Here is a 25,283-nt window from a genome sequence, read left to right on the forward strand (position 1 = left end):
AATCAACAAGTTGGACACAATCACAAAGTGGAACGAAATTTATTGGATATTTCAAACTTTGTTAACAAATAAACTGAAAAATTGGGCGTGCAAAATTATTCAGCCCCTTTACTTTCAGTGCAGCAAACTCTCTCCAGAAGTTAAAGAGGTTGTAAACCCACTTGTATAACTTTTACCTATAGGTAAGCTTATATTAAGGCTTACCTATAGGTGCTATAAATATCTCCCAAACTTGCACCGTTTAGGAGATATTTACAGTGCAAACTGCCGATGACGTCATCGGCGCAGGCGCTCTGAGGGAACGGCCACCCGTGCCGTTCCTCCAGAGCGCAGTGCCGTGAACGGCGGCTCCCGCGCGCAGGCGCGGGAGTGATGTAATCGCGCCTCCGGCCAATCAGATGGCCGGAGGACGCGAACCCGGAAGCAGGACGGCAGGACATGTCGCCGTCCTGTCGCTGAGGTGGCAGCACGGAGGGGGCTTCGTTTTAAGGTAAGTACTACATAATGAGCTAGTATGCGATGCATACTAGCTCATTATGCCTTTCTCTTTACAGGGCTTTTTTTTTCTCGTTTTTTTTTTTTCCGACTTTACTTCCTCTTTAAGTGAGGATCTCTGAATGATCCAATGTTGACCTAAATGACTAATGATGATAAATAGAATCCAGCTGTGTGTAATCAAGTCTCCGTATAAATGCACCTGCACTGTGATAGTCTCAGAGGTCAGTTTAAAGCGCAGAGAGCATCATGAAGAACAAGGAACACACCAGGCAGGTCCGAGATACTGTTGTGGAGAAGTTTAAAGCCGGATTTGGATACAAAAAGATTTCCCAAGCTTTAAACATCCCAAGGAGCACTGTGCAAGCGATAATATTGAAATGGAAGGAGTATCAGACCACTGCAAATCTACGAAGACCTGGCCGTCCCTCTAAACTTTCAGCTCATACAAGGAGAAGACTGATCAGAGATGCAGCCAAGAGGCCCATGATCACTCTGGATGAACTGCAGAGATCTACAGCTGAGGTGGGAGACTCTGTCCATAGGACAACAATCAGTCGTATAATGCACAAATCTGGCCTTTAGGGAAGAGTGGCAAGAAGAGAGCCATTTCTTAAAGATATCCATAAAAAGTGTCGTTCAAAGTTTGCCACAAGCCACCTGGAAGACACACCAAACATGTGGAAGAAGGTGCTCTGGTCAGATGAAACCGAAATCAAACTTTTTGGCAACAATGCAAAACGTTATGTTTGGCGTAAAATCAACACAGCTCATCACCCTGAACACACCATCCCCACTGTCAAACATGGTGGTGGCAGCATCATGGTTTGGGCCTGCTTTTCTTCAGCAGGGACAGGGAAGATGGTTAAAATTGATGGGAAGATGGATGGAGCCAAATACAGGACCATTCTGGAAGAAAACCTGATGGAGTCTGCAAAAGACCTGAGACTGGGACGGAGATTTGTCTTCCAACAAGACAATGATCCAAAACATAAAGCAAAATCTACAATGGAATGGTTCACAAATAAACATATCCAGGTGTTAGAATGGCCAAGTCAAAGTCGAGACCTGAATCCAGTCGAGAATCTGTGGAAAGAACTGAAAACTGCTGTTCACAAACGCTCTCCATCCAACCTCACTGAGCTCGAGCTGTTTTGCAAGGAGGAATGGGCAAAAATTTCAGTCTCTCGATGTGCAAAACTGATAGAGACATACCCCAAGCGACTTACAGCTGTAATCGCAGCAAAAGGTGGCGCTACAAAGTAGGGATGCACCGAAATGAAAATTTTGGGCCGAAACCGAAAATGCAGGATGCCCTTGGCCGAAAACCGAAACCGAAAATGACTTTTTCCCCCAAAAAATTTTAAAATAGATGGAAAAGGGGCATACGCCAAAAACAGGCAGCGATGTACACTTGTCGCTGTCACAGTATATGTACTGTGATGGGTTGGCAATAGGTTAATTTAATTAATTTAATTACCAATGGTATTTGTTTTATGCAGCATGAGGGGTTATTGTATTGTCACTGCTGGTCACTGCTGCATTAGTGACCGACCAGTGGCAGTTAATTAACCCCTTTGTGCTGCATTAGTGCAACCAGTATCAGTGTTAACACTGGTTGCACTGATACTGGTTGCACTAATGCAGCACAAAGGGGTTAATTTTTTTTTTTTTAAAAATCTTTTTTATTGAGTTTTCAACAGAGAAAAGAAAACAAAACAACAAAAACAAACTACGGTGCCAGGGTCCACACTGACCCGAACTACTAGGCAGTACAGGCATTCAGGCACGGTACCCACGCAGGGGTCCAAATGGAAAAACATTAGCAGCAAAGACATCATAAAAGGCAAACACTTCCCTCCCATGAAACCCGACCTTCGCCCAGGGGGCCATCTCGTGACAAGGCATGTGACATAGGCACAAGAGGGCAATACCTTAAATAAGACCGACGCGGGCATCCCCGGCCGCCTTAGGGCGACGGGACGAGGCCCGCATCAGCCGCTCGCAGCCGTAGAGGGATCGGCGAGCCATTTCTTCCACACCCTGTCATGCTTCTTCGGGCAGCCTCTATGTGTATACGTGTCCTTGTAAAGAGGAAGCACCCAGCACAAAGGGGTTAATTAACTGCCACTGGTCGGTCACTAATGCAGCAGTGACAAGCAGTGGCAATACATTAACCCCTTCATGCTGCATAATTAATACTAATACCAATGGTAAGCTACCTCAGCTCCCCCCCCCAGCATCAGCCTGAGCGTCCCTCTCCTACTCACTCAGCTCCTCCGGTCACGGTGTCCATTATTCAAAAGTCCCGCCTCTGGCCGGCCTCCCGGTGATGTCGCTACTCCTACGATCTGTCCATGAATGAAGTGACACATCGGGCGGGAGAGCGGCCGCTAATAACTGTCACTATGTGAGCTTTCACTTCTCTTCAATTCCCTGTCAGCGGCACGATGTACATGTATTAACTGACACTTCGGTCGGGGGGCGGGGCGAGCGGCCGCTAATAGAACTATGTGATCCTTCCCTGTCAGCGGGACTGTGTGTGAATGAGAACTGACCTGACACGGGGCGGGGGGAGCGGCCGCTTATAACTATAACTATGTGAGCCCTTCACTTCCCTGTCAGAGAAGATGCATGCCTGACAGGGAAGTGAAGGGCTCACATAGTTATAGTTATTAGCGGCCGCTCCCCCCGCCCGGTGTCAGGTCAGTTCTCATTCACACACAGTCCCGCTGACAGGGAAGGATCACATAGTTCTATCTATTAGTGGCCGCTCGCCCCGCCCTCCCGCCTGGTATGTCCCTTCATATTCATGAACAGATCATAGTAGTAGGGACGTCATTGAGAGGCAGGCGGCCGGCAAGAGGTGGGACATTTAAAACCTGCCCTGCGCTGCGCCCTCCTCCTTCCTCACGGCGGCCATATTAATTTCGGCAATGTTAACCCATTATTGGCCGAAATGGGATAGGCTCATTTTCGGTCGATAATTTCGGTGGCCGAAATTTCGGTGCATCCCTAATACAAAGTATTAACTTAAGGGGGCTGAATAATTTTGCACGCCCGATTTTTCATTTTTTTATTTGTTAAAGTTTGAAATATCCATCAAATTTCGTTCCACTTCATGATTGTGTCCCACTTGTTGATTCTTCACAAAAAATTACAGTTTTATATCTTTATGTTTGAAGCCTGAAATGTGGCAAAAGGTTGCAAAGTTCAAGGGGGCCGAATACTTTCGCAAGGCACTGTATGTCTTAGTAGGGATATTTTGATTTCTATTGTTCTGTGTGTGAGAAATGGCAGAAAAGTGTACAGGGTATTATATAGATGGGCTAAATGGATTTGCAGACCATCAGATTATCTATAAATGAGAGAGAAAGCATACACACTATACCAATTCCATTTTAAATGTGACAACTAAATTGTATTGAATATGAGATGTTGTTTTTTGTTGAATTCATGTATTATTATTTTTTTTTTTTAATAGAATAAAGCCAAAGAGCTGGAGCAAGAGCAAGAGCAAAATAAGCCCGCTGTTAGCACAGATAAAAAATCGGATGTTCAAAAGGTAGTAGTATTTTGAGCATTGCTACTTCTCTCTCACTCAGCTGTATCTTTGTATGGTCTATGTATGGTCTATTTCTCATCTATCTTTTTGCTTATCAAATTATGCTAATGTAAAGTGAACCTGTTTTACACATGCAGGGTACTCAAAATATTAGTTATGTGTATATAGTTAATCCAATTTGAAAACTGCAGGAGCCCTGCACTAAAACAATGGTTATTTCCTTTCGCAAAAACTAGGTACTTGGTTGTCTCTGGCTTCCAACAGTTTCTGAGTAAGTGGACTCAGAACAAGAATGTGACAAAGTCCAGAGTGAATTCATGTACACAGTATGTAGGCTGCGATTAAACTTTAACAAGTTAATGGTATGTACGTGTGTGTGTAGACTGTGGGGCCATTCACAATGCGTAGCATTGATCATGCGTGCACAATGGGCACCCGGTTGTGAAGCCGCAAGCTGTCTCAGCCAGGTGTCCAAAGTTAAGATGCCGTGGACAGCAGATGGAGGGAAGGGACATCTCAGGTGAGCACATCCTGGGACAGGTGAGTGTCTGTTTAATAAAAGTCAGCAGCTAGAGTTTTTTTGGCTGCTGACCTTTAATCAACAAAAATGGCTCCTCTTAAGTTTGCAATATTCCAGCTTTGGAGGGGGGGGGGGGGGGGGGATGTAAGGGTTTTTCTTACTGAAAAGGAAAACTTCTCACGTGACCCTGACATGTTGTATGGAATCCCAAAGGGCTTCTTACCCTTAAAGCTCCTGATTTATCAAGCCTGTAAAAGGAAACCAAATGGGGCTGCCATTGCTCACCATTTCCTGAAAATGCTAGTTGTTTCTGGCTACTTTGAGTCATTGACCCAGAATAAGTATTGCAGATCAGTAAAGTTAAATGTAAGGTCAGAAGTCTTTATCTTTGTACTTGTTTTGGGCAATTTACAATAGTGTTGGATCCAGAGACTCGGTGTGCCACAAGAGCCAGGCAACTAGAATTTCAGGAGAAGAGGTCAGCAGTAGCAACCTACATATTTATCCCAAGGCTGCAGTAACAGAATTTACTTGCAACCTGCTGCTAAATCTGAAATTTTGGCTTGATAATCTATTTGACTATTCCTAGCTACACAAAAAAAAATAATTACCAAATATAATGTGGGACTTTTAGGCCCCATGCACACAGGGCGTCAGAAAAAAACGAGCTGCAGAGCCACTTCTAACGCCAGGAAAAAGCAGCTGTAAAAATGTGCTTTTAGTAGCTTTTTCCAGTGGCGTTAATCACTTTTAGCAGCGTTTTTTTCTGCCTCCATTCAAAATCAATAGTTCCCTATGGGAGCCTATTGATTTGAATGGAAGTTGCATTGCAAGTCGGATCAGGATGATCGGACTTGCGGTGTGACTTGGGCTCTGAGAATCTTGAGGGGGAACTCCACGTCAAAATGGGGAAAAAAAACGGCGTGGGGGTCACCCCCAGGTTCCAAACCAGGCCTTTCGGGCTGGGGGGGGCGCGCTGCCAACTGCGAAAAACACAGTTTTTGGGGCAATGGTCCTGGTGAGGGTCCCCCCTTAGTGTTCAAGTATACCTGGGGGTCCAGGAGCTGCATGTGCTTGCCATTTTGCTGTGGATGTCTGCTGTATGATCAACGACCATGTTTTTGTAGTCCGGCGGCCATTTTCTTGTAGTTTCCTATTGCTATCACACAGCGGCCTTGTTTTTTGAAGCCTATGGAGCGGTGAATCGGCGGTGGGCCTCTAGTGGCAGTTTCTGAACTTCCTCTTTCTCTTTGATCGCTGCACGCCGTGTAGTCTGGCTCTGTGGCTCTGCATCTGAGGAAGGGTTGGTCAGTCCCTGTGGGGGCTAAATGGCTCCCTCTTTCTGCTATAGCGGTAATTGGTGTACTGGGACTTGTGGTGCCGCTGTGCAGCGGTGGGGGGACTTTTAACAGCAATTTTTACACTTTATGCTGGCGGTCCCAAGGTTAACCCATGGAGTCCCTGGAGCATGTGTCACCACCTGACCCCTTCTCAGAGGCAGTGGAACCCTCGGATCCCAGTCTGCCTTGTCTACTATGACGGCAGTCCTGCAGTTACTGGTGTCCAAAGTAGATCTGGCCCTCCAAACTAGGGCGAGCAAAAAGCGTCACCTGCATTCTCTGCCTCCTCAGATTCTGAGGTTGATTTGGCTGCTGCGAACACTAGTCGCCCTACTGCAGTGTTTCTCAACACCAGTCCTCAGGGCACACTAACAGGCCAGGTTTGCAAGAAAACTGATGCATCACAGGTTATATCATTTGCTGCTCAGTGATTGCAGTATTCTAGTCTGCATCTCCCCAAGGTAATACTTAAAATCTGGCCTGTTAGTGTGCCCTGAGGACCGGAGTTGAGAAACACTGCCCTACTGGATCTGCTTCCACTCACCCTGAGTGCTCTGATAGTGACGATGAGTCCTTTTCCACTACAGCCGCACGTGAAAAAGTGCTAGTGGATGTGCTGATTGTATCAGTGCGGGAAACTTTGAAATTGGAGGACGCAGCTACAGCTCCGTCGGCTGCGCAGGTGCAATTTGGTACCCGCAGAGCTTCCAAAGCGGCAAAGGTGTCTCCCTTTCCCGCCTATTTTTACAACATTGTCACAAATCAGTGGAGTTCTCTCAAACGCACTGTCGGGGTCCCTAAGCTCTTTGCTTCAAGGTATCCTTTTGAAGAGTCCCTGTTAAAGAAAATGATAGTGCCACCGGTGGTGGACTCGCAAGTTTCCAGATTGAATAAAGCCACCCTTCTCCCGGTGGAGGACTCTCCGTTCTTTAAGGACCCTTTTAGGACAAGAGCTGAATCTCTGGTTTGATACTTTTTTACCATGGGCGTTTCCATTCTGCGGCTGGATTTTGGCATAACCTTGGTTTCCCATACCTTAACGGAATGGGCTAAGCTCCTGCGCCAGGAGGGGGAACAGTCCCCTCCTGACCTGGCGGTCCAGTTGGACCAGGGGTTGCAGTATATCTGTGATTCCTCTCTGGATGCAGCCCTCTTAGCCTGCAGGATGTCCGTGACAGCGGTGACTCTTCGCTGCATGATAAGGCTGAAATACTGGTCTGCAGACCAGGCTTCCACGAAAGTATTGACCGATCTCCCTTTTTAAGGAGACTGCTTGTTCGGAGCTTCCATGGGAGAGAACATCAAGGGTCTTACTGGAGGTAAGAGTACTCTGCTTCCACAGACTACCAGGAGCAAAGAGTCTCGTCGCAAACGTGGCCCTTTCTTCTCGGCCCATAAGCGGTCCTTTTCATCCCTCGAGATCTAAGGACCAGGGATCAAAATCTGCTCGTAACCCCACAGGGGGTTCCAAGAGGCCCTGGCCTGGTAAGTCGAAAGCGGTGGTGGCATCCCTTCATAAAGGGGATTTCCTGGCCTCTATCGACATCAAGGACGCTTACCTTCATATCCCAATATATGTCGGCATCAGCGTTTCCTTCGCTTTGCCAAGGGCGAGGAGCACTATCAGTTTGTGGCCTTACCTTTTGGTCTCACCTCAGCTCCTCGGGTGTTCACAAAAGTTTTGGCCCCGGTGTTACCATTGCTAATGCAGAAGGGGATTAGATGAGGTACTTGGACGACCTCCTTCTGCGAGCAGAATCTCAGAATGCCTTAAGACAGTCTGAACATTTCGGTGCAAACTCTGCAAGAGTTTGGATGGAAACTGAATTTCCAAAAATCTGTTCTGGTCCCGTCCACCAAGCTAGACTATCTGGGCCTGACCCTGGACACGGCCTCAGCCCCGGTGTTTCTTCCAGAGGTGAAAGTCCAGAAGTTGCAGGATGCGATACGGCTCTTGTTGTCCAGCCGGCAGTCATCTCTCAGGACTTGTATGCAAGTACTGGGCTTGATGGTCTCCACGTTTTGATGTGCTTCCGTTTTGCTTAGTTCCATACCAGATCTCTGCCAAAGGAGTTTCTTTCCAAATGGAACAAGAACCCACAGTCTCTAGACAATCTGATCCTGTTGAGCCGGCGTACGAGTCGATCCCTGCTCTGGTGACTCTGCTCTCCAGCACTTCAACAGGGAAAATCCTTTCTTCCCCTGTACTGGGCTGGTCGTCACCACGGATGCTAGCCAGTCCCTGTGGGGAGGTGTCCTGGGCATGGATTGTGCTCAGGGGGTTTGGACTCTGAAGGAATCCAGCCTGCCGATCCATATCCTGGAAATTCGGGCGATCAAGCTTTGCCTGACCCAATGGACAGTTTGTCGGCAGGGGCGACTAGTAAGAATTCAGTCGGACAATAACACGGCCGTCGCACATGTCAATCATCAAGGGAGCACCAAAAGTGTCCTAGTTGGCTGGGAAGTAGCCAGCATTCTAAGGTGGGCAGAACAGTTCGTTCCAGCCATCTCTGCTGTGCATATTCCAGGGGTAGAAAATTGGCAGGCGGACTACCTCAGTCGGCAGACGTGGGATCACGGAGAAGTTTTTTCGACTGTGTCGCTGGTGGGGACTCCAGATGTGGACCTATTGGCCTCTCGTCTCAACAGGAAGGTGCAGAGGTTAGTAGCAAGGTCTTGGGATCCTCTGGCCGACGCCACAGACACTCTGGTGGCTCCTTGGGGCCAGTATCGTCTGATGTACGCATTTCCTCCATTAACTCTTCTGCCAAGACTCCTGCGAAGAATCGAGGCAGAAGGGATTCCGGTCATCCTAGTTGCTTCGGGCTGGCCTCGCAGGTCCTGGTATGCAGACCTAGTTCGGCTGGTCACCGATGTCCCTTGAAGACTCCCACTCAGCGAAGATCTGTTAGCTCAAGGACCGATCTTCCATCCTTCTTTACAGTTGCTGTCTTTGACAGCTTGACAGTTGAAATCCAGGTGCTGAAGGATAGAGGGGTGTCTGAATCGGTGATTCCTACTCTGATAAAAGCTAGAAAATCTACTTCTAGGAAGATTTATCATCGAGCTTGGAGGGCGTACAATGCTTGGTGTGAGTCTCGGGGGGGGGGGGGGGGGGGTGGTTCCTTTTCGGTGTCTTGTGTTTAGGAGTCTCTCCAAAAAGGTGTAGTTTAGCGTTTGGCCTTGGGTACCATCAAAGGCCAGATTTCGACCCTGGCGATTTTTCTTTCAGATCCTCTTGGCCACAAATTCCTTGGTTCACACCTTCCTTCAGGGGGTCCGTCACCTGGCTCCCCAAGTGAGGTTTCAGTTACCTCCGTGGGACCTCAAATATTTGTGAAATTTCTCTGCTTACTCTGTCACAGAAGGTAGCCTTCCTGGTGGCTATTACTTCTGCGTGCTGGGTGTCGGAGTTGGCTGCGTTGTCTTGTCGTTCACCCTATCTGATGGTTCATCAAGACAAAGTGGTGCTTTGTCCCTGCCAGTCGTTCCTTCCTAAAGTTGTCTCTGGTTTCCATTTAAATGAAGACATTGCGTTGCCTTCCTTATGTCTTAAGCCTAAGCATCCTAAAGAAATTGCCTGAACCACATCCAAGGAATGTAAAACAATCAGGGTGTACCTGGCAGCGACTCATTTCATGTCGTTCCGTAAATCGGATTCTCTATTTGTCCTTACGGATGGACCCCCGTAAGGGGCTGGCCGTGTGTGGCACAGCCTCAGACTGGCCGAAATCCACCCACACCATGGTATTGCCAAAAATAATAGATTTAATTTCAGATATGTATTTGTATGACAATTTACAACAGTTAATTGATATTTATTTATTTTTACTCTGTATTCCAAAGGCTGTTGTTCAGAAAAAAAAAAATGTGACCAGCAGCAGAGAACTAGAAGCTCCTCCTGCTTATTTTTCCCTGCAGACAAGCTGGGAAAGATCTGGGTCATGTGACAGCTGTATATTGATTTGAAAAAAGGTACTTGGATGTTTTTGTTTTTAATATCAAAAAAAATATTCAGTGCCATCATCTATATACAGAAATGGAAGGGGGCAATGTAAATTAATCAGTATGTGTTTTAGTATCACTTTAAATGTGTTTAGTTATGTTTAGTTTATACTTTTTAAACACTGCTTACTTCTTTACAGAGTAGTGATGATGAGGAAGAAGATGAGAAGGACAAAGGAAAGCTTAAGCCAAATTCAGGCAATGGAGCTGACCTTCCAAATTACCGCTGGACACAAACCCTGTCAGAAGTAGATGTAAGTGATGAGCTTCAGAATTACAATTTTTAGTAGTCACAAACACAATGCCTCCTGCGCTTAGGAAAGTGGGTATGTTTATATCTTCATTACACTTGAAAGCGGATAGTCAGTCTTGCTGCCCTCAAAGACTTGGAAGGCTACAGCACTGCAACCATACAAAGACACACAGAGGGAGCACCGACCTAGTGCATTATCCTGAGACAGATAATTTATTGTATTAAAAACATGGTAAGTATTATACTCACAAAGTTGTAATTGTTAAAAGGGGCATCGCAGATCTCAGCATAGTTCCGTCCAAATGGTGTCAACATGTAGAACAGATACTGAAGGCCCCCGTTGGGCTGACGCATTTCTTCAGAGCCACATGAAAACGCTACCAGCACCCTTTTTTTTTTATACAGAGCAGATAGGCATCCTGGATGTGGGTGGTATTGACCTGCCGTTTTTGGGCAGGGTGAATACTAACCTTAACAACCTCTGGGCAAGAGTAGCATCGCAATGGTATGTAGGAGGGAAAAGAAAAACACATTCGTGTGTGTGTGTGTGTGTGTGTGTGTGTGTATAGACATATGTGCATGTATATGTGCACACCCACACTTGCACATAAGCAACAACCAAATATCATCACTACATTATCAGTCCCCATCCAAATACAGTCCACACATCATGTGAGTCCTGGATACAAACATCGAATCAGCAATCATAGACCATTTATTTTTAATGTCCGAGATACCTTAGCTGACGTTTTCCACCTAGTCCTGTAGGCCATTAGGCTGTGATAGTTTCCCCCCCCGCCCCCGCTGCAGTACTCCCCAGACTCATGGCGCAAGTGCCCCACGATTGTTGCACCCCTAGACAATGCAGACTCTCTTCCTGTATTTGCAGCTGGAATGCACACCATGACTGCCACCTCGGAAGTGTGGTCATGCTCTGCGTTCCAGCCCACACTGTAACCACAGGCTCCGACCGACATTCTGGTCATGTGATGCGTTTCAGCTTGGAGCGCACAGTAGTAGCCCCAGTCCATATCATCCCTGCCCCTAGTGGCCAGAGATATACATAGCAACGTTCCCACTTCTGTTATGACTTTTTCCTTAGGCCAGACATACTAGATGCCCAATAACTATTATAGAGCCTAACATGGGGGGAGGGCAGATCTCAACAGGGGCCACTTATACTCAGTAATATTTCATATTCAGGGCATAATATTTGTTTCTGCTTCAGATGGCTGATATCTAGATGCGACATGGTAAAATTATAAAAAAATATATACTGTTAATAATAATAAAGAATAAAATGTATGTAATGTGTGTGTAAATATATCTATCTATCTATCATTAAAATTAACCATCCGGTTGCTGGATAAAAAAAGCATAGAGATAGATACACATGCGCACACGCTCTCTGTGTGTACTTTTTTTTAATGCCCCAAAGGATTGTTTACTCAATGATTACCTCATATTGACCTTACCGCCTCAGTCTATTTTATGGGTAGAGTAATCTTCTCAAAGCCTAAACTTACTCAGTACACGACCTCTTTAAGTATAAAAGATCCTTCTTATTGGCTACAGGGAGGTTCTACCTTCACTGTCCCCAATATTAAAATATTATTATTAATACTACTATTCACTGCATGGTAATGCATTGCATAGCAATACATTGGGTTGTGTGCGATTGGACTGCGCGTACGAAGACTCCGACAAATCCTCCTCGTATAGCTTCCCGATTTTACATTTGCTATTTTAGTTTGGTAGGAAAGCTAACTACCTGCTAACCCAACAGCTGACCATCTCTTGTATTTGGACTCAGACACCACCTGGTTTGCTGACAGGTTAATGGACTACCCCATGGATCTCCAAATCTTCATTTAATCCGCCCGGCCTTAAATGACTACCCCATGGATCCCAAGATAAAGATCCAATAGGTCTCTCTACTGCACAGCCGCTGAAGTCTTTGACCACTATCGGATTCTTTGGCTATTGCCTCCATCCCAAAGACCCTCATACCTGATGGATCCGCATTGTGGTTTTGCCTAAAATGTTGAGGAACCGAATAGTTATTAATTTTATTCTTCTCCTCCCTCTTATACTCCTTACTGTTCACAATCTTGCATTTGTGTTCACTGAATCTAACCCTAAGGGTGCATGTGGTCCTTCCTATGTATAGCATCCCACGTGGGCAGATGTAAATAACATAAGATACCCCACAGTTAATAAACTTCTTAAACTCATGCTTGTGACTGTCCGTGCCAATCACCTCCTTCTTATGGTGCCACATATAGGAACAAGCTCCACGGTTCTTTACCCCGCATCTATAGCTACCTTTCTGGATGAAAAATGTCGACCAGGCCCCCTTGTCAACTTGCTCCCTTTACCAGGTTTCTGCACCCTACTGCTTAGGTTCCTTGGTTTCTTGAAGATCACTTTAGGTTTGCAGGTTAAATGCTGTCCTAAGACAGGGGTCCTGTTTAACCACTTCTGGACCGAGCCCATTACTGTCACATATTGTTTACAAGTTAAAATCTGTATTTTTAGCTAGAAAATTACTTAGAACTCTCCAAACATTATATGTATTTTTTTTTTTTTTTTCGCAATTTTTTTTAACAAAGACTTTTTTGTCACGCGGTATTTGCACAGCGGTCTTTCAAACGCCATTTTTTTGGGGAAAAAAATACATTTCACTGCATTAAAAAAACTCAACAGTAAAGTTAGCCCATTTTTTTTTTTTTGTATATTGTGAAAGATGATTTCACGCCAAGTAAATGGATACCTAACATGTTACGGTGTAAAATTGCGCACATCCGCGGAATGGCATCAAACTTCGGTCAATAAAAATCTCCATAGGCGACACTTTAAAGGTTACCAGTTTAGAGTTAGAGTAGCTCTTTTTTTTTTTTTTTTTAAATTATTGCTCTCGCTCTGGCGATCGAGGCGATATCTCACATGTGTGGTTTGAACAGCGCTTTTATTTGCGGGAGCGACACGTATGCGTTTTCTTTCGTGCGTGAGCTCACGGCGACGAGGGCGCTTTTAAATTCCCCCCCCCCCCTATTTATTTTATTTAATTTTTTTTATTTTAGCACACTTTCAAAAAAAAAAAAATTTGATTATTTTTATTGCTGTCACAAGCAATGTAAACATCCCTTGTGACAGTAATAGGCAGTGACAGGTACTCCTTTATGGAGGGATCGGGGGTCTAAAAGACCCCAGACCCCTCCACTGCACTTCAATGTATTCAAAATGCCAAAATCGGCAATTTTGAATACTGACACTTTTTTAAATTCGGCGCCTTTACCTGCAGAGTAACCCGAACATGGCGTCATCACCTCGCTTTTGGGTTACTACATCGGAGACCCGATCAAATTCGACTTGGATTGAGACTCCAACCAGCCGGCGGACGTATCGGCTGGCTGCTCGGGTCTCCCGGTGGGAAGGAAGACCCGGGCCGGCCGGCGGGAGTGGGGGCATCCCCTCCTGCTCTCTGGGATAGCAGCTCCTGAGCCGCATTGGCCATTTTCTCCTGAAAGCCAACCGCTGGCTCTAAAAAATGGTACCGGGGTGATGCCTCTAGCTGCAGGCATTACCCTGGCATGTCCCCCTTCCCTGGGGCTGGCTAAAAGTCAAGGACACCTGCTGTGGCTGGCCCGACATGTACACTGGGCATCCGCCGCCGCTCGGGAAAGCCTGTAAACACTCGGCTATTCCCGGGCAGACAGCACATGTGTGGTGACGTGATGGCGCCGGGCGGCACCATTTTTAAATGTAAGGCGCCTCACCAAAGGGTAAGTGAGACCGCTTCGCAGCCCCTGATTCGCTCCTGCACCATGCCCGCGGCCCCTGCATCTCCTGCACCATGCCCGCAGCCTATGACCACCTCCCATACCACGTCTGCACTTTTAACCAGAATTTGCTTATATATATAAGCCCTATATGCTTTCTTATCTGTATATAATACACTTTTCAAATGTGCTTTAAAATGCATAGTTTTCCCTTTTATGGACAAGAAGATAATAATGTTATGCTGTTGGGCTGGTATAATAATGCTATGGGGCTGTATGAAGTTATTTCCAGGGCTGAATTTTATTCCCAGTCCGGCCCTGGGTACAACCACTTCTCTGAGCTGACGTAGGGCTACGTCGATTCGTGGTAAGTGGTTAAGAAAACTCCAATTTCACTTAAATATTTGTTCAATTTGGAAGGCCTTTGGACTAGATCTGGTGCAGAACCTAACATGATTTCCTTGTTCAGTGTTCCTCAATCTAGATCTAGGTTGTTTAGTTGTCTCATGGAGTCCTAGGGGAGAACCTTCTCCATATTGTACCTAATACTTGAGGAATATGTCCTCAATAAGGATTTCATCATAACCTTTCTCTAGAAACTTCTCTTTGAGGATAAGACCCTGTTCCTCATAATCCAATCTTCTCGTGCACGTTTGTCTCAGTCTACAGTATTGGCCAAACAGGACATTGCGGATCCATGGGATGATGGTTACTGGCTGCGTGTAGATCTGAGTTCCCTGCATTTGGCTTGAAGTGAATATTTGAATAGATGTTTCCTGCCACATCTGATCTCAACTCCTAGTCCAAGAACACCAGGCAATTGGGATCCACCGAACGTGATCATCAGACAAGCAGACAAATGGGGTGGACTAGTCATACAAGATAGTCTCATTGTCTCTGCTAGATATATATCTCTTTCTTGTATGACTAGTCCACCCCCTTTGTCTGCTTGTCCGATGATCACGTTATTTCTGATACGTTTTTATAGTATTTTTTTTTTCTTTTTATCCCTTCTGGGATATCCACATTTTGTTCTCTTAAATATATTCTTACTCCTATTCCTCTGGCTGCTACAAATCTTTTTTAGTTTGTTAAATACCACTCCATAAAAAGTTGGTATGTGGTTCCCCCTTGGCCCAATGAGGGGAAAAGGTGGATTTAGGTGTGGATAATAATCCTGTGCTCCCGTGCACAGAGTTCCGCATCCACACAGTCATATTTTGTTGCTTTGCAGCCTGGAATGAAGACCGTTTTTTGTTTTATTCAGCTGTATTTACTCATTTACTTATTTTTCTTTTTTTAATATTCAAAAACGGAATCAAAAACAGAATCACTGAGTTGGAAAAAGGATTACCCCCCTCCTCCTAAAAATGACTTGTAAACTCAATCAGGTGTAGCTAACCACCTTCTCAAAGGCACACAAAACCATTTGACTTTCAGCTGTGGTCATTTTGATTAGCTCAGCATAAAAAGCATCCTTTCCTAGAGCATTTTAGTCTCTGCTAATCAAACTTAAGCAAACAATCAACTATGGGTGGCAAGGCACTGCCAAAAGATAGAGTTGTGGAAAGGCACAAGTCAGGAGATGGATACAAACAAATTTCAAAGGCTTTAATTATGCCTAGAAGCACAGTGAAGTCTATTAAGTTAAAAAGTGGAAGGTATTTATTACAATACAGACCCTCCCTGGACGGTGCTCCAGACTGGATGAAAGGGCCAGGATGAAACTGGTCAGAGGGGCTACCAAGAGGCCTACAGCAATTCAGAAACAATTGCAGGAATTTATGACTGAGTGGTCGATGTGTGTCACTCCTCAATAAAGGCCAAATGCTGTCATGTTAACAGATGTGGACGGACGTTCTCTGGCTGATGCATTCGCTTATGCCTTACACTGTGCTTTGTTTGTGAGTATATGACTGTGGGGAACGGGGATTCTTTGCTTCAATAAATGGTTAGCAGAATTACGCTATGTGTCCCCCTTTGTGCTTACATTCACATGGTAACTGAGCGATAAGCTTTACATTAAGAGCCAGACGGTTGATGCTAAGGGTCTCGGAGGAGGAGCCAGCGGTGTGATTTAAGGCCTGTTTTTATCCGTGAGTTGGTGAGTGTCCTATCTGACGGGTGATCACGGCATGCTGGTGGTGGTACACGGACATCTTTGATTAACCACACATTCTCCCACGTTTCCTTTTGCACTGGTACTTGGGATTGTACTTTGACCGAAAAGCTTACAGTTATACCCATCAGGAGGTTTTGACCACTGAAGGACTTTTATTTGTGAAGCTGTTCATTTATTCATTTTAAAGTTTGGTGATTAACCAATTTTAAACATGATGTTTAGACCTATTTGATTGATGTGATCTTATGTTTTAGCGCTGCTAGTGTCGCAAACTAGTTTATTATTATTTTCTATTCTGTTGCACCTTTGCTTCATAAAAAAATAATCATTGTTGTTTTGGTGTGCTCAGTTTCCCGCTCACTATAACTTAAAGAAAACATTGATAATCATCATCCACTTCTATTGCTATTTTAATTTCTGTCTCATATCCCCATTTAGTTAGCATTTAGTCAATAATAAATGGCACCAGATATCCCAAATCCTATGGTATTTCTTTAAACATCCTCTAATCATATATACCGTATTTTCCGGCGTATAAGACGACTGGGCGTATAAGACGACCCCCCCCTAATTTTCATCTACTGGTAATACTTATACTTAGGTTACCTTGGAGATATTATACTCGGTGTATAAGACGACCCCCTATTTTTGGGGGATTTTTTTGAGGTACAAAAGTAGTCTTATACGCCAGAAAATACAGTAGTACTTTTTCATATGGCAAAATTTGGTTAACCGCTATTAACCAATTTTTAATGGTAGGGGGTTCTGGTTGTATCCACTTTATTGTAATGGTTTTCCTTGCCAAAAACAGTGTTTCTCTAACCATTATTCTACAATGCACAGACCACACCGTCTCGTTCCGGGATACCCAATAAACAAACCTCTGGAGTCAAAAAGTACAGGCATAAATAAAACCGATGTCAATATACAAACAATCTCTTGCCAAAAACTTATCTCAGGGCATTACCACGTGACGTGTATAAAATCTACTCGAGGAGCACTACATCTCAGACATTTAGGAGATGCTGTGTGATGCATTGCATATAGTCTACTAGGAGAGAGATAGGATTGATGTATCATATAAAGTTGTATTAACCTATTTACAACAGGTGACACATATAGATGGGAGGAGCATGCCATTTATTTCTAATTATCAATGGGTTCATACGTGAGTTAATCTTGCCTAAATATGCATATATTTCAGATACCAACCCTTTGGGACCTTGAGATCTCAGAATTCCAATCATGGGGTATCTAGAAAATCTAGCTCCCAGGACCCCAAATTGTGCTTGTAGTGCATGTCTCAACTGCAAATACGTATATAGGGAGTTGTGTGGTATATCATGTTTCAGTTGTATATCTGAAAAGGAATACATGTAATTTATATCATATATATCTGCCAGGGCATAAATCCCTTTATGTTCCCAAAATTGGTAATCCATTAACTGGTTTTTAAATGTATAAACATTGGATTCCGCCATAATGGGAGATCTATATTGATCTGGGTGTTTCCTTCTACTCGTTTTACCTCTCTCCACACTGTACGTGCCAATGTTAGTATTGGCACATGTTTACACTTCAGCATGTTCAGAGGTGCCTCCAAAGCTATAAGTAAATGATCAACTTGTAATACTTGAGCTAGGTGTGACTCCACCATCTGTGGTGTTACTGCTGTTACCCAACTAGTAAGATGCTTAAGCTGTCCCGCTAAACAATACCTATACATATTAGGCAGTGCCATCCCTGCTTCCATTTTAGCTCTTTGAAGAGTGGTCAATTGAAGTCTATGCCTGCCCTTCCCCCAAATAAACGTGGTAAGTAAAGTATCTATTTTTTTGAAAAAGGTTTTAGGGATATGGACTGGCATATGAGAAAGACATACAAGCATTTAGGTAATATAATCATCTTGATTAAGTTTATTCTGCCTGCCACTGAAAATGTTAATTTAGCCCAAATGGCCAATTTTGTTCTAACCACTTCCATAAGCGGGTTCAAATTAGCTTGTAAAGCTGCAGGTGGTGATCTTGTAATAACAATACCTAAAATATTTAAATGAGGAAACTACCTTTAAATGACACAATACCTCACTCAAAAAAAGTAGTTGCGGTTGCAACAACATAAGAGAAGATTTTTTGCCGGTTAATCTTAAGGCCTGAGTAAAGGCCAAATGCTTCTATAATATGCATAGCAGCTTCTAGAGACCCGTGAGCATCGATTAGTATAGGATAAGATCATCAGCGTATAGACCAACTACATCTGTCCTTTCTGCCAATGTAATTCCCCTTATAGAGGGAGATTGCCGTAGGCGGAGGGCCAAAGCTTCTATAGCTACGGCAAACAGAAGCAGTGACAGCGGGCATCCCTGTCGGGTACCCCTGTTTAATTGTATAGAATCAGATAAGAGACCATTCACCAGAAGTCGAGAAGAAGGACCTGCAAACAATATAGCCACCCATGTGCAGAATTTTTCTCCAAAGCCAGAAGCCTTCAGAGCGGCCTGCAAAAAAGGCCACTCGATAGAATCGAATGCCTTTGCTGTATCAAGGGAGGCCAATACACTCGAATCTGGTAATTGGTCTCTAAGCTGAGCTAAAAGTTGCGTCCGAAGGTTTATAGAGGTGGATTTCCCTGGCATGAACCCAGTTTGATCTGGATGTATAATATTAAGAATTACTGTATTTAATCTATATGCCAAAATTTTTGCAAGAATTTTATAGTCTGTGTTTAACAGAGATATAGGTCTATAAGAAGCACAATATTTTGGGTCTTTAACTGGTTTTGGAATAAGCACCACTGTGGCAGAATACATAGTCTCTGGAAGCTTTCTTACCCCAAAAGCGGTTCTTAGTACCTGAGCCAACAATAGGGCAAGGATATCAACATATCTACTATAGACCTCTATTGGAAGTCCATCGGGACCAGAGGCCTTCCCTGCTGCCAAACTTGCTATTGCTCTTCTTATTTCTTCCTCTGTTGGAGTTTCCTCTAATATTTTAACTTGTTCTTCAGTTAAAGTTGGAAATTGCAGTTCATTTATATAAGTTGAGATCTCATCTGTGTTGTACTTGAGAGAGGTGGCTTACATATTGGTATAGAATGTGTGGAAACAGGACAAAATGCCTGCCACGTCTCTCACGCACACCCCATCGGAACGTTGTATACTCGTTATAATATAACTAAGCTCATATTTTTGTTGCTTCGCCATATGTGCTAAAAAAACGACTTGAAATATTCCCTTGTTCAAAACATTTCTGCTGGAATTTAAATTGTTGGCGTTTAGCGTTAGCAGCCATGTGTGTAGTATACGTCCTTACTGTGGTTTCCCATTTATCCCTATTGGTTTCAGACGTTAATATCAGAAATGCCCGCTCTGCACTCCTGCACTTCTCTTCCAATTCCTCTGTCTCATATCTGGTTGCTCTTATAATATATGAAATTGTTGATCTAAGAGCACCTCGGAGATAAGCCTTCAGGGTATCCCAGAAAATCAAATCTCTTGATGGTCCATGTGCTTCCAAAAACAACTGCAGTTGATCTGGTATGCGATCATGTGTTCCAATCGGAGTTAACCAGTATTATTGAAATTTCCAATTTTGCCTCAAACCCTCAATTCCAGTTGATATGCTCACCAACAATGGTGAGTGGTCAGATATTCCTCAAGTCAAATACTCTACAGAATTAACCCTGGGAATAATTTTATAATTTCCCATAGCCAGGTCTATTCTTGACAGGCGTCCCCTGCCTGGGGTGGGCCAGGAATAGTCTCTGGTATGGGGATTTAATATTCGCTATAAATCTTTCCACCCAAATTCCTCCACTAACTGCTGCAACATAGAAGGCCTTCACGTTTTTAGAGGAGGGCCATGTCAATCCATAAATGGATCCCACAGAAGATTAAAGTCTCCAAGACACAATACTAAGGCTTCTGGATATAAACTTGAAAACATCATAGCTTCTTTGATCACGGATAATGTGGCAGGTGGAGGATTATATATACCCAAAATAACAAATGGCATATCATAAATTTGGGGCCGCACAAATACATATCGCCCTTCAGAGTCAACTTTTTGTCTAAGACATTGCCATGAAACAGATTTCTGAACAAGCAGCGAGACCCCTCTAGCATATGTAGAGTAACCAGAATGTGCTGACCACTGAATCCAGGGTTTACACAACTGATTTATCGTATCTGAAGTCAAATGCGTCTCCTGTAAGCAAATAATTTGCGCTTTTAATTGTATTATATTTGTGATTACCGGAGATCTTTTTTGGGGGGTACCCAGGCCCCTGACATTCCAGGATATAAATTTACATTGAGTAGTCATTGTAATTAAATCTGAAAATTATAATAAAAAAACCCTCCTACCAGGGGGGTCCATTGCTCTGGTCATCCATCTGATCCATCTCCAAGGACAATGCATTTATATTTTGCTTTAATATCAATGCTAAAATTAAGTGAGCACACTGGAAACAACAACTTTCAAGGTAAGAAGAAAAAAGAAAAAAAAAAAAACCATTGTGCACATATGACAAATTTTTAACCAGTATCTTATAAAGAAAAATTATTGGGACATTGCTCAGGCATACAAACATTTGTATGCCGAAGCAATTCGTGACCGCGGCGTCCACCCGAGCTCCCATGTATAAAATCAAATTCAACTTGGACCCTTAAGAAAAAAAAAAAAAAAAAAAGCGTAGTGATACCGGAGGGAGAGGAGGAAAAAGAGCGGAAAAAAGGGAGGGACATAAAGAAGAAGAAAAAAGGAGGAAGGGAAGTTCCCCTTTTCCCAATCTTCTCTTTCCACAACAGCATCTTCTCCCTGACTAGGAGTCAGTCAGTATAGAATATCTATGCAGGAAAGGAAAAGAGGAAGCAGTACATCTGTTTTTTCTTCACTTTATAGTTCCTTTTGAGGAAAGCCATTCTTGCACACTTTGTGGGGAATTGAAAAAAAGTACTCTTCCATCTTCTTCCACCCACAGCCTTGCAGGGTACATCATAGAGTAGTTAATATGGCGATCTCTTACCTTCTTTTTAACCTCGATAAAGGTAGCTCTCAATTTTTGTAAGTCCACTGAGAAGTCAGGTAAAAAAAAAACACTTTCCATTTTCATATTGAATGATGCTCTTTTGTCTAGCTTTTCGCCGTATAAGGTCTCGGTCTTTGCAGTTCAAGAAACGTGCTAATAAGGGTCTAGGTTGAGCCCCAGGTGTTGGTGATTTTCTATGGGCTCTTTCTACTGCAAAGGCTGTAGAGAAGGCAGTCTCTGGAAATAAAGTTTTAATCCATGTCTCCACAAAGTCCCCAGGATTTTTCCCCTCGCCCTTTCCGGCAAACCCACAAATCCTGATATTATTACGTCTCAGTCTATTCTCTAAATCATCAACCTTAAGTTTGCTTTTCAACTGCCAATGTCTGATTATGTAGTGGGGCATAATTATCCTCTATTTCGGAGATCCTGTTTTCACCTTCAATAACCCGCTCTCTAATAACTTGTACATCATTCCGCAATAGACCTATATCTGTTTTTATTTCTTCCATTTTCCCGGTCAACAAAGTACTTCTGGGTGTAATAGCAGCCATAAGTTGCGTGTACCTGTTTTTTGCTGGTTTCTCTCTGATCAGCGTGTTACCGCTGCTTCCTCCGCTCCAAGTGTTTGGCGAGCTTCGGCCTGGTTCTCAGACCGTACAAACTCCTTCAGGCGTTCCGATGCCATAGCAGGACGTTCTTTAATCGGATGTTCAAAGTCTACAAGGTATCGTTCAAAGTGTCCGGGTCAGGTTAGTTCAGGATAGCCGCGGAGCTCACGTGGAGGCCGACGGAGCTCTGATCACATGCGGCCGGCCATCTTGCCTGCTACGCCCCCCCCCCGACAAACATATCTGTTCTTGTTGCCTGGAATAGTGGAGGAGGTATTGAATCAAAATCGCATTGATATTCATTTTGTTTTTTCTGTGCTGCATGATACAGTTCAATATGATGAACTCTTAGATGGGCCCAAAGATTCTAGGTATTTTTGTTTTTTTCAGGTACTGATCCAATGCTTATGTTGTTTGTACATGTGTTGCACACTGCTGCTTTTCCTGGAGATGGTTGAGACAAGAAATAGTCCCAGACCACATTTTTACTCTCTCTCCTCATCCATCTCCATTTCAACTTGAAAGACACAAAAAAGATTAAAGAAATGGCTTGCTGAAGTTGCTGCTCATGCTGGCACTGGAACCCTGTTGTGGGTTGGTGGCTGACGCCTGACAGTGTGGCTGGCTTGGTGTCACCCTGTTGTGGGTGGCTTGCTTGCTGGAACACTGTGGTGGCTGGCTGGCGTCACCCTTTTCTGGGTGGCTGGCTTGTAGGAACACTGTGGTGGCACTGGCTGGCTTGGTGTCGCCCTGTTATGGCTGGCTGTCTTGTAGGAACACTGTGGTGGCGCTGGCTGGCTTGGTGTCACCCTGTTATGGGTGGCTGGCTTGCAGGAACACTGTGGTGGGTGGGTGGGTGACTGGCTTGGTGTTACCCTGTTATGGGTGGCTGGCTTGCAGGAACACTGTGGTGGGTGGCTGGCTGGCTTGGTGTCACCCTGTTATGGATGGATGGCTGGCTTGGTGACTGGTGTCCCCTTGTTATTGCTGGCTGGCTTGGTGAGTGATGTCACCTTATTAGTGGCTGGCTTTCAGGAACTGTCTGTGGTGGCTGGTTGGATGGCTTGGTGTCACCTGGCCTGTTATGGGTGGCTGGCTTGCAGGAAAACTGTAGTGGCTGGCTGGCTTGGTGTCACCTGGCCTGTTATGGGTGGCTGGCTTGCAGGAACACTGTAGTGGGTGGGTGGCTGGCTGGCTTGGTGTCACCTGGCCTGTTATGGTTGGCTGGCTTGCAGGAACACTGTAGTGGGTGGCTGGCTTGGTATGGGTGGCTGGCTTGCAGGAACACTGGTGGTTGGCTGGCTTGGTGTCGCCCTGTTATGGGTGGCTGGCTTGCAGGAACAATGTGGTGGCTGGCTGGCTTGGTGTCACCCTGTTATGGGTTTCTGGCTTGCAGGAACACTGTGGTGGGTGGCTGGCTTTCAGGAACAGTCTCTGTGGTGCATGGTTGGCTGGCTTGGTGTCACCCTGTTATGGGTGGCTGGCTTGCAGGAACACTGGTGGGTGGCTGGCTTGCTGGAACACTGTGGTGGGTCGCTGGCTTGGGGTCACCCTGTTGTGGTGGGTAGCTGGCTTGCTGGAACACTGATCACGGTGGCGGGTGGCTGGCTTGGTGTCATCTGGGTGGCTGCTTGCTTGCTCCCTGTTGTGGTGGGTGGCTGAGGCCAGGGCCTGTGGGTGGATGGATGGCTGGCAGTGTGACCAGACCAGACTGCAGCTGGCTGTAACAAGAGGCTGTGTGAGGCGGTCTTAAGTGCAGTGCGCGTGGTGAAATGGCGTCACGTACGGGCCGCGCGCAGGCGTGGGAGGTGGTATTAGAAGGCAGAACGTGTGCGCACAACATACGGAATGACGTCACGAAAATATTGGTGAATCAAAAGACCGATTCCGATATATCGGGGAAAGTGCACATCGGCCCCCGATATATCGGTGTTGCCGATATATCGGGGAAAGTGCACATCGGCCCCCGATATATCGGTGTTGCCGATAATCGGTCGATCTCTAATATGTGTGGGTGTGTGTGGTTAGCTACCATATTTCTCATTTGAGACATCTTTAGGTTTGAAAGTAAGTTAATTTAGAGCATTAAATTTCCTTTTTTTTTTTTGCTTTATAGCTAGTTATTCCATTTCCTGTGTCCTTTCGTCTGAAAGGTAAAGATGTGGTAGTGGACTTTCGGCGAAGAAAGCTTAGCGTTGGGCTGAAGGGCCAGAATCCTGTGTTGGATGGAGAGCTTTTTAATGATATCAAGGTGGAAGAGTGCTCATGGCTAATAGAAGATGGCAAAGTGGTTACAGTTCATTTGGAAAAGGTGAGGAGGAAAGGTGGAATTTATATTGCTTTATTTTTTATCAATAGTGTAGTTGTATATTATGCAGATAATTTCACATTCTTTCAACTGGTACTCCTATTAATCCTATTATTACTTAAACTGAAGATTACAATTCGAGACAAGTTAGTTGATTGGAGGAAGAATAAAGTTGGTTGTAAAGGCAGAAGGTGTTTTTTTATTTTTTTTATTTTAACCTTGCTGCACCTTACCTTCTATGTAGTAAGATAAAAAGAAAAACACCTGCATGCAGTTTCCCCCACAGCCCCCCTAAATACATACCTGAGCCCAATCTACAGCCAGTGATGTGCATGATAGCTGAGGCTCTCTCGGCTCTCGCCCTCCTCTTTGACTGATATACAGCAGCGGGATCCATTGGCTCCTGCCGCTGTCAATCACAGCCACTGACAAGGGGGGGTGATTATGTACACACAGAATGGAGCTTGGAGGCAAGGATGCCTGAGTGCTCCCCATCATAGCAAGTGGCTTGGGGGTGTTTGTTAGAAAAGACTTTATTTTTTTTAAATAACTTTTATTTTAGAGCAGTGCCTTTTCTTGGGATTAACAAAAAGTGACTTGAGCATCAGGCACTTAGACTGATATTCAGGTAGCATGCTCTCAAGCATTTAAAGAGGCAGTAAACCCTCATTAAAAAAAAAAAGAGGAAAAAAAAGTCATAATGAGCTAGTATGCATCACATACTAGCTCATTATGAAATACTTACCTTAAAATGAAGCCCTCGCAGTGCCGCAAGGCTCAGTGACAGAGCGGCCGAAATATCCGGCCGTCCTGCTTCCTTGTTCACTGCCTCCGGCCATCTGACTGGCCGAGGCACGATTACATCACTCCCGCACGGGAGCCGCCGTTCACGGCATAGGGCTCTGAAGGAACGGCACGGGTGGCCGTTCCTTCAGAGCGCATGCGCCGATGACATCATGTAAATATCTCCTAAACTGTGCATGTTTAGGAGATATTTACAGCACCTATAGGTAAGCCTTAATATAAGCTTTTACCTATAGGCAAAAGACTTTAAAGTGGGTTTACAACCACTTTAATAGGCGCTTCTAGAGTAAGGCTTTTCCTTTAAAAACACAAGCCTGGTTCTAATAGTCACTCAGGAATTTAACACATCACTGCGGTTTGCGAAAAGGTGGTGCAAGAATGCTGGAGATGTGCGTGCAAATTTAAAGCAGCCTATAACCCTAGAAGGAAAAAAAAACTGTAGCC

General features: G+C 44.6%; 1 protein-coding gene across 2 annotated transcripts in view; it reads left to right on the forward strand.

Moving 5' to 3' along the window:
- Positions 1 to 25,283, forward strand: part of NUDC (nuclear distribution C, dynein complex regulator) — a 58,141-nt gene that overhangs the window by 25,022 nt on the left and 7,836 nt on the right. Inside the window, exons 4-6 of one of the 2 annotated variants that reach the window (XM_082244700.1) lie at positions 3,980 to 4,060; positions 10,069 to 10,182; positions 23,844 to 24,038. In XM_082244700.1, the coding sequence (XP_082100826.1) occupies positions 3,980 to 4,060; positions 10,069 to 10,182; positions 23,844 to 24,038 (390 nt within the window). Of the gene's footprint in view, positions 1 to 3,979; positions 4,067 to 10,068; positions 10,183 to 23,843; positions 24,039 to 25,283 lie in introns of both variants that reach the window. The other variant, XM_082244699.1, reaches the window with a different exon arrangement.

Source organism: Pelophylax lessonae, assembly GCF_965119305.1.
Source record: "Pelophylax lessonae genome assembly, chromosome: 2".
NCBI classification, from domain to species: domain Eukaryota; kingdom Metazoa; phylum Chordata; class Amphibia; order Anura; family Ranidae; genus Pelophylax; species Pelophylax lessonae.